Source organism: Sciurus vulgaris, assembly GCF_902686455.1.
Source record: "Sciurus vulgaris genome assembly, chromosome: 10".
In the NCBI taxonomy this organism is placed as follows: Eukaryota; Metazoa; Chordata; class Mammalia; order Rodentia; family Sciuridae; genus Sciurus; species Sciurus vulgaris.
In genome coordinates this window covers 88,476,558-88,492,196 of record NC_136470.1, presented here as the reverse complement: position 1 = coordinate 88,492,196, position 15,639 = coordinate 88,476,558, and the positions used below count along the sequence as shown (strand labels likewise).

Here is a 15,639-nt window from a genome sequence, read left to right as displayed (position 1 = left end):
GTGTTTGCTTTGGGAGTGTGTTTTAAATCTACCTCTTAAGAGGTCAGACTGAGAGCCAGATGGAAAACTTGGCATTTACAACATAAATGCCCGTTATCATGGCTAGTATTATCATGTGCTATGTGCCTGACAACTACTTTCTTTAATCCTTATCACATACTTGAAGGGTAGTTTTTATTATTTGTTCCATTTTACAGATGAGTAAATAGGTACACAGAGAGCTTAAGTAACTTGCCTAATATCATGGAAGCCAGTAAATAGAACCACAGTGGACACCCAGGATGTCTGGTTCAGGAGTTTTGACTCAGCCTATCCTGTCCTGTCCTATCCTATTCTATACTGTGTTTTATCCTACAATATTTCTTTGATAATCTCAGACCAGTGTATTGTCATATAGCTTACTTTTTTTAAATCGGCATCTTATTTTTTGTTGGTTCTTTTTAGTTACACATGACAGAATTCATTTTGATATAATTGTACAATATAGCTCACTTTGAAAAAGAGAGGACTAAGTAATTTATGAGTTTTGGGAAGATAATGAAATATATTTTTAAAAAGTGAAAATATAACTGAATCAATTTTAGGATAACTATGGTAAACATACTTGAAAGATTGATTTGAATTGCTATTAGTGTTCTCAAACCCAGAAGCTGGTGGCAGTATTTTGGATTATTTTATTGTGCTTCATGTATGTATGTATGTTTATTTCTGAAACAAGGTAGAGGTATAATTATATACGAGTCGTTTTAATAATGTGAACTAAACTAAAAGGATTTTTAAAATAATATTTTCATGAAATATTTTAATGAAGCTGGTGTTAATCTATGCCATCCTCTCCTTGGAGCTTCATTTAAAATTTTCATGAGTCCTGATCATTCAAGGCCATTATTATAGCACTGTAGACATATATTTTTGCATTAAGGGGTCATGGCCAAGAGTGAACAGTGACTGAAAGCCAAACAGAATGAGGTGTTAGGAGCTTTCTTAGTCTAACCTATGCTTCCCTTGAAATTATCTGAGGAAAGGACAAAAGTGTTGATGTCCAGCACCCTACTTTCTCCCTGAGCCATGATTCAAATATTGATTCTGGGTAGCCACGTCTTTCCTACAAGGTTATTTTATCATTGTAACTGGAAGAAGAGGAAAATACACACATAAACACATACAAAGAAATATCCATACCTGAATAGCACAGCTGCTCAGGGTATGAGTATACTAATATCAGGAAGACTAGCTGCTGAACTCATGGAGGTCAGTCTGTTTGTGCACGCACACACATACGTAATGATTATCAATTAAAATTTTGAATCGTTTTCAAAGAATCAAGTTTTTATTGCCTGAATGACTTTTTGAATATAAATTAAAAGAATTAATGCTATTGCTCCAAAAAGCAAACGAATCTGCAGAATCTGTTCTCTTATTTCTTTTCAGATCATCCCTATGAAATAAAGAAGGCATAGATTATCTCTTCACTTGGTAGATATTAAGATAGTCACAGTGCAGTGAAATAATCTATTCAATCACTCAAACAATGACAGGCTTAAATTTAGGTTTTCTGTCAGCTCAGTTTTTTAGTCTCATATCCATGTTGCCTTCTTCAATAAATCTTAAATATACACAAATATCTAACAAGAAAAGCACCCTACTTCAGCCAATTGAGGGATGTACATTGAGGAAGACATTAAGGAAGTATTTCCTGTTTTTTTTCTTTTTTAACTTGAAGGAAAAAAAAAAAAAAAAAAGCCATTTTTTGCAGTTATTTCCCCAGTCATTTTGTGGTTGCTGAAGCAGTCTCTTCAAGAAAAGCTTAGGAGAACAATGTTCTTTAAGTATTTGAATTCTCAAATTGTTGTCTACAGCTTTTAGTTGGAAAAAAATATTTTGACCTTTATTAAGGATCTTGGAAATACTGTTCTGTTATCTTCTGACATTGAATGTCACTGTGGAATAACCACAGGCTAGCCTGATTTTTTTTTTTTCCTTCCCGTAAATGACAATTTTTATCTAGACTGTTTATATTTGGAATTCAGTAATTTTACTACATTGGGTCTCAGTATATCTTTTTAGGCCATTTCCCCCTAGCATATGATGTACTTTAAATGTTAGATTTAAGTCTCTCTATTTTAGACAAATTATGTCGGGTTATTCTGTTCCATTGTTGTAAATTTCTGATTCAGGGATTCCAGATGAGCATATGTCGGTGTTTCCCCTCCTTTCTCCCTCTCCTTCTCCTTCTCCTTCTCTCTTTCATTCTCTCCTTCCCTTTCTCTTTCCTCTTTTTTTCTCTCTCTTCCCTTGCCCCCAATATTTCACTCACCACTCAATTCTCTGCAAGCTGAATCCCACCTGCCACTGTACTTACTAGTGAATCAGGAAGATAAAACACCCTATTAAAGATACTAGTGGTATTCTAATTGCTGAATACAATAAACATTTTTCAGACCTTATTCATTCTCAGTGCTGTTTTAAACACTTTTCTTCCTCTTATTTATTACCTGAAGTTCTTGGTATCCTGTCAGCGGCCTGCTGTGTGCTCTTCTCATTTTCCTCTGTGATTATTCCTGGGTAGGATTTTGTTTCCATCCTCCAACATTGTTATAAGTATCTCCTTTGTAGACTGCTTTTTGTCCTTCTCTGTTGTCCCTGAACAATTTTTGTTTATTACCTTGCTTTCTCTGATAACTTAGAAATCCGTAATAAATTAAAAAAAATTTTTGTATGTTGATAGAACTTTATTTTATTCATTTATTCATATGTGGTATTGAGGATTGAACCCAGTGCCTCACACATGCTAGGCAAGTGCTCTACCACTGAGCCACAACCCCAGCCCCAGAAATCCATAATTCTAACCCAGATATTTAAGGTTACTGTAGGTTGAGCACTCCTAATCCAAAAATCCCAAATCTGAAATGATCCAAATCCAGAAATTTTTGAGTGTTGACTTGATACCACAAGTAATTCCATACCTAACCTTATATGATGTGTTGCAGTCAAAATGTAGATGCACTAAAAATATTGTATAAAACGACCTTCAGACTACGTGCATAAGGTATATTTGAAGGACAAATGAATTTTGGGTTTAGACTTTGGTCACATCCCTAAGATATCTCATTACATATATACACCTATTTCACAATAAAAAAAATTTGAAATCCAAAACACTTGTGGTTCTAAGCATTTCAGATAAGGAACATTGAACCTGTGTATCCAGATGTTATTCAGTATCCAAGTAAAGATGTTTCTTAAATCTACCATGGCCCAAATTGCACTTTGCTTCTTCCTTCTAATACCTTTTCCCTTACTCCCTTTCTTATCTTCATCCATCTGTCACTCAATCTTGAAACCTAGGAGTTATAGACTCCCCCTGATGCCTTCTGTCCCACAATCAATCTGTCAACAACAGTTTTACTTATAAATATTTCTTACTTCTGTCCACTGTTCTTTATGCCTGCTGTCACTACCCACTGTTTTAGTCCCCTGTTTGTTTCTTTACCTGCTGTAATAGACTTCTATCTTCAGTCTTGGTTTTTCAGATCCTCCCACCATACAGTCATCACAGTGAGCTGTCCAAATGTGTCAATATGATGGTTTCACTCTCCCTTAAACCCTGTAGTCTTCTCATAGGTGTTAGTACCAGGCCAGGTACTTCTTTTCCTATTTTATGCCTTTAATAATTCTAAATATACTTTTTAAAATAGTTTCTATATGATTATTATATTATTTGAAGTTTTAGGGGTCTGTTGCTGCTATTTGTAGTTTCTGCTGACATTCATTCTTGGCATTATTTCAGGAGGTGCTTTCAAATTTTTATTTTGAGCACATCTTGAGTGGGACCTTATCAGTTACACTTATTTTGCCTTCAGGATGTCTCTGGAGTTTTCGAATGTGCTTCTTTCAAGTGTCCTGGGAATATCCTTGGTCAGGATCACTTTTTATGTTAATTTCAGGGCTTCATTGTTTCATACTAAGGAGATAGTGTAAGTTCAAATCCCAGATCCACCTGAGGGCAGGGTTTTGATTACAGATTCTTAAAGAATACAGATTAACCCCCACTGAGTCCAGCTGAGGCATACAATCTTCCTTGTCATCTTCCTATGCCATTTGGTGGATCCCCACTCCTTCTGATTTCCTTTTACTGAGTATGCAACTTTTAAAAGATTCTGCTTTTGTTCCCTATGTTGCAGGTTCTAAGACCTCAGCTTCTTTCTGGTATTCAAAACCAAGTTCTTCTGTGACCAACAGACCTATAGGATACTGTCTCAGTAATTGCTTAAGGTTCATTGCTTTGGTTTTCGTCCCTTTTCCACTTTTAGACCCTGACTATTGCCTTTATTTTCTTGGTAACTCAGCTGTGTATTTTAAAGGATGTTAGATTTCCCCCAACCTTCCCTTTCCCCATTATCTAGTCCACCATATTCTCTTTCAGTGTTCGATCTGATATAACTGTAACCCTTTTCAGGTGAACCTCGTGTGGTGGGTGATGGATAGGTGTAAGGCAGGCGATGGACAGGCAAGAGGCAGGTAAATGGAGGATGATAGGCGCCTGACAGTGAGCAATCTCTCTAACCCTTTTCAAATCTGTGACTTTAGTTCCTGTTTTTGAAGAATCTGAGTAAGATTATCAATCTATTGAGCTAGGAGGAATGTAGATACAAGGAGGCAGGAAGCGTTAGGGAAAGCCCCTAGGATCTTTCTAGGATTACTGGTCCTCATTCAGATATTTCTCTCTCAAATAAGAGGGGTTCCTTAGTTTTGACCGTTTTTTCCAGCAGGTATAAGCATGTGATATTCTCTTTTTCACACATTGCCCTTTCTATCTGATGTCATTGTTTTTCTGCCTATAACCTAGTTTTTCTAGGATTTTTAAAAGGAAAGCAGTTCTCTGAAGCCAGTAGAAAATACAAGAATATTATTGAAATCTGATGCTTGGTTACTTGATAGTTTCCAGTCATAATAAACACTATTGCTCTCTCAAACTGCTACTTTTGAAAAAGGCCAAAATTATGGGTTGCCATTTACTTGATATGAGTTCATACATGATGATTTAAAGCAATCAAAATGTTATGAAATTGAGAAGTTAAATCAACCTTAAAATAGCTAGTTTGGAGATTGTGACAAAATATGGGCAACCTTAATCACCTGAGCCACCACAGGACCAACTATATTCTGTTATCAATTGGATATATTTTCTTCTGGTTATTTTCTTTACAAAATTGTGAAATAAATACGTATTTTAGCTAGTATTTGTTTTGATGTGAACTTTTTGTAAACATGTATAATATTTTATTTACATAGCAAATTTTACTTATTACCCCATGTTGTATATTACATTTAATCCACTTTCTTTTTTTATTTTCCCTATATTCCTCCTTCCTTTTCTTCTGTTTCTTTTGTTACAAAGCTGCAATAAACACCATAATGCATAATTTATTTTCCTTAAATGTGTTTAGGATAATTTTTTAGAAATAGAATTACTGGGTCAAAGTATTTCCATGTTTTTAAGACTTTTGACACATAATGTCAAATTGCTTACAAAGCCACCATGGTCCAAAGTTATCCTAACAATCCAACATCATCTTTAGCAGACCTCTTAACATTATTAACGGGCTGTGCACAGGGGCATGGGGCTGATCTTTCTTTATGATTCTCCTACAGGATATGGTGCCTGTCATAGTTGATTACTGCCTTCTGCTGCAGCGAAAGTGAGTATGCATTGCCTGTCAGATTCAATTATTTCGAACCCAGGTAGCATGGTGTTTATGTAGAATTCACTGCTTTGAATTCTATAAATTTAACTAGATAGGGTTTTAATAATTAATTTACAGAAATTTGATTCTTTTAACGGTACCATTCATCTAATGAAATTAATTTTTCTAGAACAAATGCTTACGGGTGTGTCATCTCTGTTTGTATGTCATGATAATGGAGGCAAAGAACGTAACCAACAAAAAAGCAATACTACTTAGGAATCTTGAAAGTAAAAAGTATATCATTCATGTACTGTAGATATATCCTTTTGTGTGTGTATGCATACACTCTTTTATGAACCATCACTAAAACACAGTATTTTATAGCACTTTAAAAAAAAGCCAGATTCATTTTGCAGTATTTTTTGGTTCTTTTTTTTTAAAAGTTATCTTGTTTTTGTTTTTTTGGCACTAGGGATTGAACCCAGGGAAACTACCACTAAACTACATCTCCAGCTCTTTTTATTTTTTTATTTTGAGACAGGATCTTTCTAAGTTGCCTAGGCTGGCCTTGAACTTGTGATCCTCCTGCCTCATCCTCCCAAGTAACTGGGATTACAGGCATGTGCCACCATACCTCCTGCAATTTTTTTTTTTTTTAATGTTCTTTTTGTTTAAAAGAAACGGGTGTAAATAAACTCTTGGATTAGGCTTTGTTGGTTTAAATAGTAATAACTTAAATAAATCAACATATGCAAATTCAGTTTTTCACATTCATCGTAATAGTCAAGTATTGTTTTATCTAATTTTTGTAGCAACTTAATTTTTATAGCAATGAAGTAGGCATTATTAACCCTCATTTTGTAGAAGTGGTTCCAAAAGTGCCAAACAAAGGTAGGATTGAAACCTATGTGCTTTTATATTCTTGGTCTCAACCACTAGTTTGTACCACCTTATAGAGAACAAATACAAGGATCTAATACAGATACTTCTAATACCCTTTATGAAATTTACTTGACTCATGAATTCATATATATTCTAGTAGCCTGATTCATAAAAAGTTGAAAGTTTGAAAGTAAGTAAAATTTATCAAGAGGATAGTTATTTGATATGTTAGGCCTTTTAAGTCTTTGATACCTATAATTTTGTTTACTTGGGATTCAGATTCTAATGTTTTAGCTATAGTGTTATATGTAAAACATATAAAATATGTTTATGATAGGAATTATATTCCTGTCATTGTATTATACATTGAGAACATTATATTATACATTGTCTCCCTTAGAAGGGTGTAAGGGTATTAGGGCCCGAAATATCTTTGCATTTTCTAAATAGCTAGTTTACATTTAGTGGATAGATAGTAAATCATATTTACATAGAAGACAAAGTGCTGTGACATACATTAACCCCATCCTGTCTTTTCTTAACCTAGTGTTTCTCTTTACCCCCCTTTTCACATGCACTGACTTGTTATTTATCTTGTATTTTTTTTAAACAGTCTTAAAAGTTTATGGATCAGTTTTACATATTTTATTCAATCCTTGTAATTAAGAAAGGTAATGTTATCCTCATTTTCAGATAAAGAAATGGAGGTAAAGAGGTTTTCCCAATACTAATGAGTACTGCAATCAACTCAGTCTTCAAATTGAGTTAATTGTAAATGTGATAAAATGAAGTACCTGAAAGACTAAATTGTTTAGAATAAGAAGGCATATCTTACCCTGACAATGGATTATTTCCTCCTAGAGTGGAATTCGGCACAAATTCATTTGGCCTGATGACTGAATTAACAAGAATTCTGGTTTACAGGGTAACTTGTGATCATTATCTTGGAGCACTTGAATACTCTCATAGTGACATAAAGTGAAAATGGCCCTAACAGTTGTAAAATGAAGGATAATATAGGGAAAACAAAAAGCAGATTCTTTCAGAAATATTTTGTGTTATTCCCCAAGATGTTCTGGAGATAAGCATTTATTTTGTATGTTATTTGATTAAAAAAAAATTCTCTAATTTTATTTAACCTATTGACTGAGAGTGCATTAATTTTTGCATTAAATCACAGTATATAACAGAGGTTAAATCTTGTTTGGATTTTCACCAAATTAGAATCTATTTATTACCTTATTATCCACTTATTTTCTTTCCTTTCATTTTCCCTGACTCCTTAGCATGTTTTTGTCTGGGATGTGCTAAAAACAAATTCAGTATTTTCTTTTTGGAGATCTCGTAGAGGGAGAGGAGGAGAGAAAGAGACCAGTAGTCAGTATACTACTGACCTCCTTCGAGGAGGTAATCTCAGGGGCCTTTGTCCAGGTGTTCCTAGTTTCTTTTATAGCTCTTCCCTTCCTCTCCCCGCTGATGCATACACACTCATTCATCAAGGACATGCACTTTTCCCCTGAACTATGGTTCAAATAGTATGGCTTTATTTTTTTAATTCTCTTACCAAAGGCTGAAGACTAGATTGCACTACCTCTGACTTTTCTACTTGGAGAAGTTCCAGCATATGTGTTCTTTGTTTTTCTTTCACTCCTGGTTTCTTTCCTTACTCCTGCTTTTTTAAGTTCCAGTAAAAACAGAAGGGATAGGGCAGCATTGCCATCAATGTAAGAAAGTTGGTGCTTTGCAACTAAGCATTAGGTTAGACCTTTGTTCTAGATTCGTTTTCTTGCACTTGCTTTCTTCTCATCTTATTGATTTTTCTTTTTCATCTGAAGGTTAAGATCCTATATATGGGCCCAAGCTTAGGAGGAAGGGTAGAATAAGCCATTTAATTTACTTTGTTTTTTGAATCTAGGCTGTCTTTTAGTTCCCTTCCATTCCAAACATGCAATAATTAATAGATTTATTAGATGTTAAAATCTTATGTTTAGCCAGGCACTGTGGTGCATGCCTCAGGAGGCTGAGATAGGAGGATCACAAGTTCAAAGCCAGCCTCAGCAAAAAACAAGGTGCTAAGCAGCTCAGTGAGACCCTATCTGTAAATAGAATACAAAATAGGGCTGGGGATGTGGCTCAGTGGTTGAGTGCTCCTGAGTTCAATCCCTGGTACCACCTCCCCCCCCCAAAAAAAAAAAAAAAAAAAAAAAACAAAAACTTATGTTTAATTAAATAGTTCAATGGAATCACTCATAATGGTAGAGATTTTATAATTTTTTTTCTTAAAGTTGCCATAGATAATGATGTTAAAAATGGTGAATTCCCTAGGCTTCATTGAAGCATAGGATTGTTAGATGTGTGTATTTCATTCAATTATAGTATCTTTCTTCTTAAACTGATATTCTCTTTATATCATTTTCTTTGACATTCTGTTTCATTTATGTCTAGAGTTTTCTCTCTGCAGTCCCATATTTGCAAAATATTTGTAACATTAACATTGCCTAAGGAATGTTAAGATTGTACATAATACAAATACAATCTTAAAAAACATACTCTAGTACTAAGCCGATTTAAATAACTTCTTCCATTTCTAGGGTCATCACTCAAACACTTGGCCCCCAGATGCCTTTTATATTAATATCTTCTGATAGAATACATTTAAAAAAATTTTTTTCTCTCTTTTTTTTGTGGTGGGGGCTACTGGAAGTTGAATACCAGGTTGCTCTCTATTAATGAGCTACATCACTAGCCCTTTTTTAAAAGTTTATTTTGAGACAGGTTCTCACTAAGTTGCCCAAGCTGACCTTGAACTTGGGAACCTCATACCTTAACCTTCCCAGTTGCTGGAATTATAGACATGTACTATCGAACTCAATGTGCACTCACTGGTGTGTGCTTTCTCCCTGCCACCCCTGTCTCCCTCTCCTCTCCCTTCTTCTCTCTTCCTCTCCTTCTCCCACTCCCCATCCCTCTCCCCCCTCTTTTGCTGGGGATCAAACTTTGTCTTTTTATTTTCATGAGTCATATTATTTCTTATGAAGGCCAAATTATATTTGTAATGTACACTCTGAAATTCATTTTAATTTGGTGCCACCATTATTACACTGTAATCACCATTATTACCTCATAGTTTTATTCACAGACTCGCACACCCAGCAGTATTAATTGAACCAATGTATATATCATACATATTCCTTTTCAATATATACTTCATATCTCTTTTATAATGTAAAGTCCTTTATATTATGGCAGGAACCACATTTGCTGTTGTTCTCTTATAGGGCATACTGATCAATGTATTATGGACATCTTTTTGGACTGAAATTTGGCTTTAGTCTTTATGATTTATTTAGAAATGATAGGAATTCTGTTTTTGAAGATTTGTACTTTATTTTCATAATTCAGTCTCTGTTCTACAATTTTATTTTAAATTGGCTGTGTGTATGTGTTTTTTTTTTTTTTTTTTTTTAGTATGAGACAAAAGATATAAAATGTTTCAAGGATTTTTATAGGACATCTAATGATTGGTCACTTTGCCTATATACATACATACTATATAACTCGGTAGTAGCCATAATGTCAGTTTTATTTTAGAAAAGGTCCAGAGTTTATGTGAAACATAATCATAATTTTGAATATTGTTTAAAAATAGATGCTTATTTGTGAATTCTATCAATAAAGCAGTCATAAGTAAAACAAGATTAATGTTCTATGTATGTGATATTGACCACTATATTACTCTAAAGTAATCTCCAGAGTTCTTGAGAAGCCATGATTCAAATGACTTGAGTTACACAGGAATCTGAACCAAAAGTATTTGTTAAATCCAAAGTGAACCTGCAGTGGTCTTTTGATATATGAGGATATTTGTTCAGTCATGTTGTTCAACATCAGGGTTAGTGTTTGAGACACAAATATCTTAATCATGAGGCATGATTGAGGAACTAGATGTTTTGAGTGACCATTTTCTTTGATAACTGCATGTTTAAATTTTAATTATAAAAAAATGGGGGAAAGGTACCATATTTTTAAAATTTCATAACAACTATGTTGAGGTATAATTCATCCTTTTAAAACATATAGTTGAGTAGTTTTTAGTATATTCACAGAATTGTGTAACCACATCGTTAATTCATGCTTTTTTTTTTTTAAAGAAAACCTTCACAAACGGTGATACTTATGTCAGAAAATAACATTTTGAACATAATTTCTTAAAGTTCACTTGAATTTTGCTTTTACTTTTATAAGTAAGCAAACCAATCCAAATCAACTTTGAATTTATTAAATCTCATTTATATTTAGTAAAAATTAATTTATTTGGTTCTGGTTTCATATTTAGTATATTTGGCAATTGTTTTGATTGATGATGCCCATGCTTTCTCTTGGGATTTGTAATTACCTCATAATCAAAGCAGTTCATTTAAAAAATTATATAATTGATAATGTATGAAGTGAATTTAATCATTTTTCTCTATTTGAAGTAAACAATGATAAACTTCCAAAATATGTTATGAGTGTTAATAAAAGTGAAATTTGTAGAAAGATCTCTTTGGTGGCTCTCTCTTGTTCTTGGTAGATTTTATGTGATACTGGCTGTAAGAAGCTAAGCTTGAAATGATAAATAGCAGGGTTGAAACTAGCCGTGCTAGGAAACAGTCAGCACCCTGGAGAATTCCTAAAGATACAAGGAAACATGAGAGCTGAAAACTTTTTGTGTATATGTGTACTTTTCTCTTTTCTACCTCTCCTGATGCCCTAATAAATACTCTTCCAGAATGATGAGACCTTGCCTTAGAATTTTGTTTTGTTTTTATTTTGAGGAAGAGATGCACGTAGCAGTTGATGAGTTTTACTTTTTTTGGTGCTTTTTTTTTTTTTATAGCTTCTGTTTGGGTAAGAAAGAAATGTGTAGTCTTGCCATTAATCATACCAAATTGCATGCTGCTCTGTCACAGAAGCACCTTGTCTGTCAACTTTTATGCTCTTGTTACTGAATTTTTAGCTTTCTTTAATTCTCTTGTCAAGGCTTTTTGTATTGAACTAAAATATATAATTTCCTTAGCATGTTGTTTTTAATGGTACATTATATAGTACAAGGTATGTCAAACGTGACATTTTCTGAATTCATAATTTTGTTATTTTTCTTTTTTTTACAGTAAAACTTTATTAATCTCAGTTTCTTTTGACTGGCTAGTAATTGGTAATCACAAAGTATGATGAATTATTGATTAAAATGAAACTAACATGAAAAATACTCTGATAAATGTGAAGCAGAGGGGAAAAATGATGGAAAAATTACATTTGTGCATTTGAGGAAAACATAAATGGATATGGATTTTCCCCCAGGGTGTTGCAAATGCTGTTTGTTGGAAAGTGGCATGTGATTCTAGTGTAGTTGTGTCAGACTGTTTGCCACCTATCCACTTCCAGGACTTCAGATGAGGCAAAACCCCATCCTGTTCCTTTTGTTTTGTTTTTTTCTTTTGAGGTCCAGGGCACTGAACCTGGGGCCTCAAGTATACTACCAAGCTACACCCCCAGCCCCAGTCCCTAAAAGGTTAAGAGCTTCCTCGATCTTTTAGTGGAACTTGTCATGACTAGACAAGTGGATAAACAAATCATCCACGATTTTCCAACAGTTGAACAATTGATGATATGTAGACAATATATATATTATACATTTCAACAAAATTAATTCATGATCCTAACAGGTAAATAGAATTAACATAGTTTTTTTATTTTAAAAATGTAATGAATGATTAAGTGAATGATACAAGACAATAAATTTTGTGGGTAACATGGAAAATGTTCAGTTTTGCCATTTATAAAAAGTTAAAAGCAGTGATACTGTTTGATTTGTACTTGTTAAGTTATCAAGAGGAAAGAAACCCATTATCTCAAGAAACTCATCATTATATATTGCTGGTGGCATTGTAAATTGGTGGTATGATACTTTTTGAAGATAATTTAGTCACACATTTCAAATACACCCACCCTTCCTTCCTTCCTTCCTTCCTTCCTTCCTTCCTTCCTTCCTTCCTTCCTCCCTCCCTCCCTCCCTCCCTCCCTCCCTCCCTCCCTCCCTCCCTCCCTCTCTCCCTCTCTCCCTCCCTTTCTTCCCTTCCTTCCTTCCTTCCTTCCTTTCTTCTCCTTTCCTTTTCTTAGGTTTTCCTTTCTGTTCTGTTGCTGGGGATCAAACCCAGGTCTCTCACATGCTGGGCCAGCACTCCAGTACTGACCTACAACCCCCAGTCCTCATGTCATTTCACTTGATTTCTAAAAATTGAATGATTTAAGTTATTATGCCCCCAAAATGGGAGAGGCATATATATAGATGTTTATCGTGGCATCATCTGAAAAAGCAAATATAAGTGACATATCCAACACTATGGGAACAGTTAAGCAAATTCTGATGTTTAACCTACTGAAGCATTGTTAGACAAAATGATAATTTTACAGAGTAAGTAGCTGCAAAGAAAGGGAAACACTTATTGACTTTTGGTGATAATGTAAACTAGTCTAGTCAAAATGGAAAACAGTATAGAGATTCCTCAAGAAACTAGAAATAGATTTGCCATATGATTCAGCAATGCCACTAACTGGGTGTATATCCAAAGTGTCAAAGAAATACCAGTTTGCCCATTTTTATTACAGCACAGTTCACAATAGCTAAGATATGGAATCAACTGAAAGGTTTTTCAGTTTCTAAATGGATAAAGAGAATATGGTACATATACACAGTGGAATTATTAACAGACATAAACGAGTGAAATCCTGCCATTTGTGGCAACATCAATGAACCTGAAAGACATTGTGTTAAATGATATAAGTCAGACAAAGAAAGACACATACTGTGTGTTCTCATGTGTGGAGACTAAAAAGTTGATCTCATAGAAGTAGAGTAGGATAGTGGTTACCAGAGGCTGGCAAGGAGCAGGGGCAAAAGGGGATAGAGAGGGATGATTAAAGAGTACCGAAGTACAGTTGAATAGAAGGAATGCCTTCTACATTTTTGGAGCACAGTAGGACAATTATGGTTAACAACAAATAACTGTATATTTCAAATTTGCTGATAGGATTTTGAATGTTCCCAACCCAAAACAGTGATAAATGTGTGAGGTGAAGGATATGCCAGTTACCCTGATGTGATCATTACACATTGTATTCAAGTATTGAAATATCACACTGTGTTCTATAAACATTACACTGTGTTATTTTTAAAAAATAAAAATAAACCAGGTATAGTGCCTCATCCCTATAATTTCAGCTACTCAGGAGGCTGAGGTAGGAGAATCACTTGAGCCTAGGAGTTTGAGTTCAGCCTGGGCAACGTAGACCCATCACTAAACAAACAAATAAATAAATAAATGAAATATATTTTAATATATTTTAAATTGCTGTCTTCCAAACCCTACCCTCCAAAAAAGAGTAAGTAGCTATTTCAAATAATTCCTATTACATAATATGGCATGAAAACAGAATTCAAAAAAAATCTATGCTAAGTATACCTCAAATTATGGACTGTTTACAGAAGAAGTGTGAGGTAAATTACACACAGTTGTTGAAGTTGGTGGCATTTAGAGTAATTAAATTTTTTTTTGCAGTAAAATTGTTTCTAGTTATGTATTTTAAACATTAAACATTTTTTCTTCTTATTTCATCAATAATCATCGCCCTGTCCCTTTGGGAAGAAAAGTTTGGAACTAAAGAAGCTTATTGGTTCTGCAGGTCACCTATGAATATTTAGATTCTAGAAAAGATAAATTATAAATCGTCCTCCCCCCACCCACTTCATCATGTCTGCTTTCTTACCTACTCCCTTTATGAAGCAGTGTGCCATAACGAACTGAGCACAGAATTTAGGCCAGAAGTCTGGGTTCTAGTTCTGACTGTTATGTTTACTATGTGCCTTTCAGCAACCACTTAACTTATTCAGCTTCTCTTATTTATAAGAAGTAGTACTGAGGAGCTTAATATCTATCTATCTGTATACCTACATGTAGATACATATATATAAAGACGTTTGCAATATAAAACTCTACACAAATATTGTTACTGTATATAATAAGTTCTTGAAATGGGGGGATGAGATATACAAGCAGACTAATTTTAATGGGTATTTGGAATGTTCCTAAATTTATTTTCCCTTTTTGTTATAGGGATCTTTTATTTAGCCAGATGTATGACAAATTAAGTGAGAATTCAGTGGCCAAAGGAGTGTTTCTGGAGTGCCTTGAGCCATATATTTTAAGTGAGAAATTGGTGGGGATCACACCACAGGTTATGAAAGACTTGATTGTTCATTTTCAAGATAAAAAATTAATGGAGAATGTGGAGTCCCTCATTGTGCATATGGATATCACCAGCCTAGATATTCAGCAGGTGAGTTTATAGACAGCCTATTAACAGAATAAACATTGTTCCTTTATTGATTTTATTTGCCTGACTGTAGGCCTCACTCTGCCTCTTCTAAACCCTAATCGAGCACTTCTGGCAAGTTGTCTTATAAACTTGTATTTTTCAATATATTTCTTAGGACTCTAAATCTTAGGATTGTATGTAAGCTAGATAATATAATGCTTGCAAGCCAGAGAGTATGTCTTAAATTTCTTTTGACATTCTCTCCAGAGCTCTTGGCATAGAGTTGACATTTATTAATTGCTCAATAAATGCTTCTTGACTGATCTTTTATCAGTTAGTTTATTCAACTAAGGATCCTTTCACATGAATAATAGAATATTTTTACCTAAGAGAATGATACCATTTTTTAGATAACTAGTATATAAGGTCAGAGTTGAATTTGAAATGCAGAGGATGGTATGAGCAAATTAGCATGAGCAGGGCACTATGGTAAAGAATGAGAAGCTCCCTTAGATTGACTAATTATAGAAAGCCTTTATGAGGAGGTGACATTGAATCCTGGAATCTGAACGACAAGAAGGATCAGTAATGCAAAGATCTTTGAATAGAAGACTGCTGTAGGTGAAGCTAATGTTAAAAAAAAAAATTCTGCTTTGAATTTTCAAGTAACAGAAAAGGTCAAGCAGATCTGGAGCATAATGGAAAAGAG

At 34.2% G+C, this 15,639-nt stretch overlaps 1 protein-coding gene across 5 annotated transcripts in view; it reads left to right on the top strand.

Moving 5' to 3' along the window:
• VPS8 (VPS8 subunit of CORVET complex) overlaps positions 1-15,639 on the top strand; it is a 262,885-nt gene that overhangs the window by 66,595 nt on the left and 180,651 nt on the right. For all 5 annotated transcript variants that reach the window (XR_013757268.1, XM_079100598.1, XM_079100596.1 and 2 more), the window contains 2 exons: positions 5,656-5,702; positions 14,729-14,951. Coding sequence is in view for 4 of the 5 variants with exons in the window: in XM_079100598.1 (XP_078956724.1) it covers positions 5,656-5,702; positions 14,729-14,951 (270 nt within the window). In the remaining variant the exon portion in view is untranslated. The remainder of the gene's footprint in view (positions 1-5,655; positions 5,703-14,728; positions 14,952-15,639) is intronic.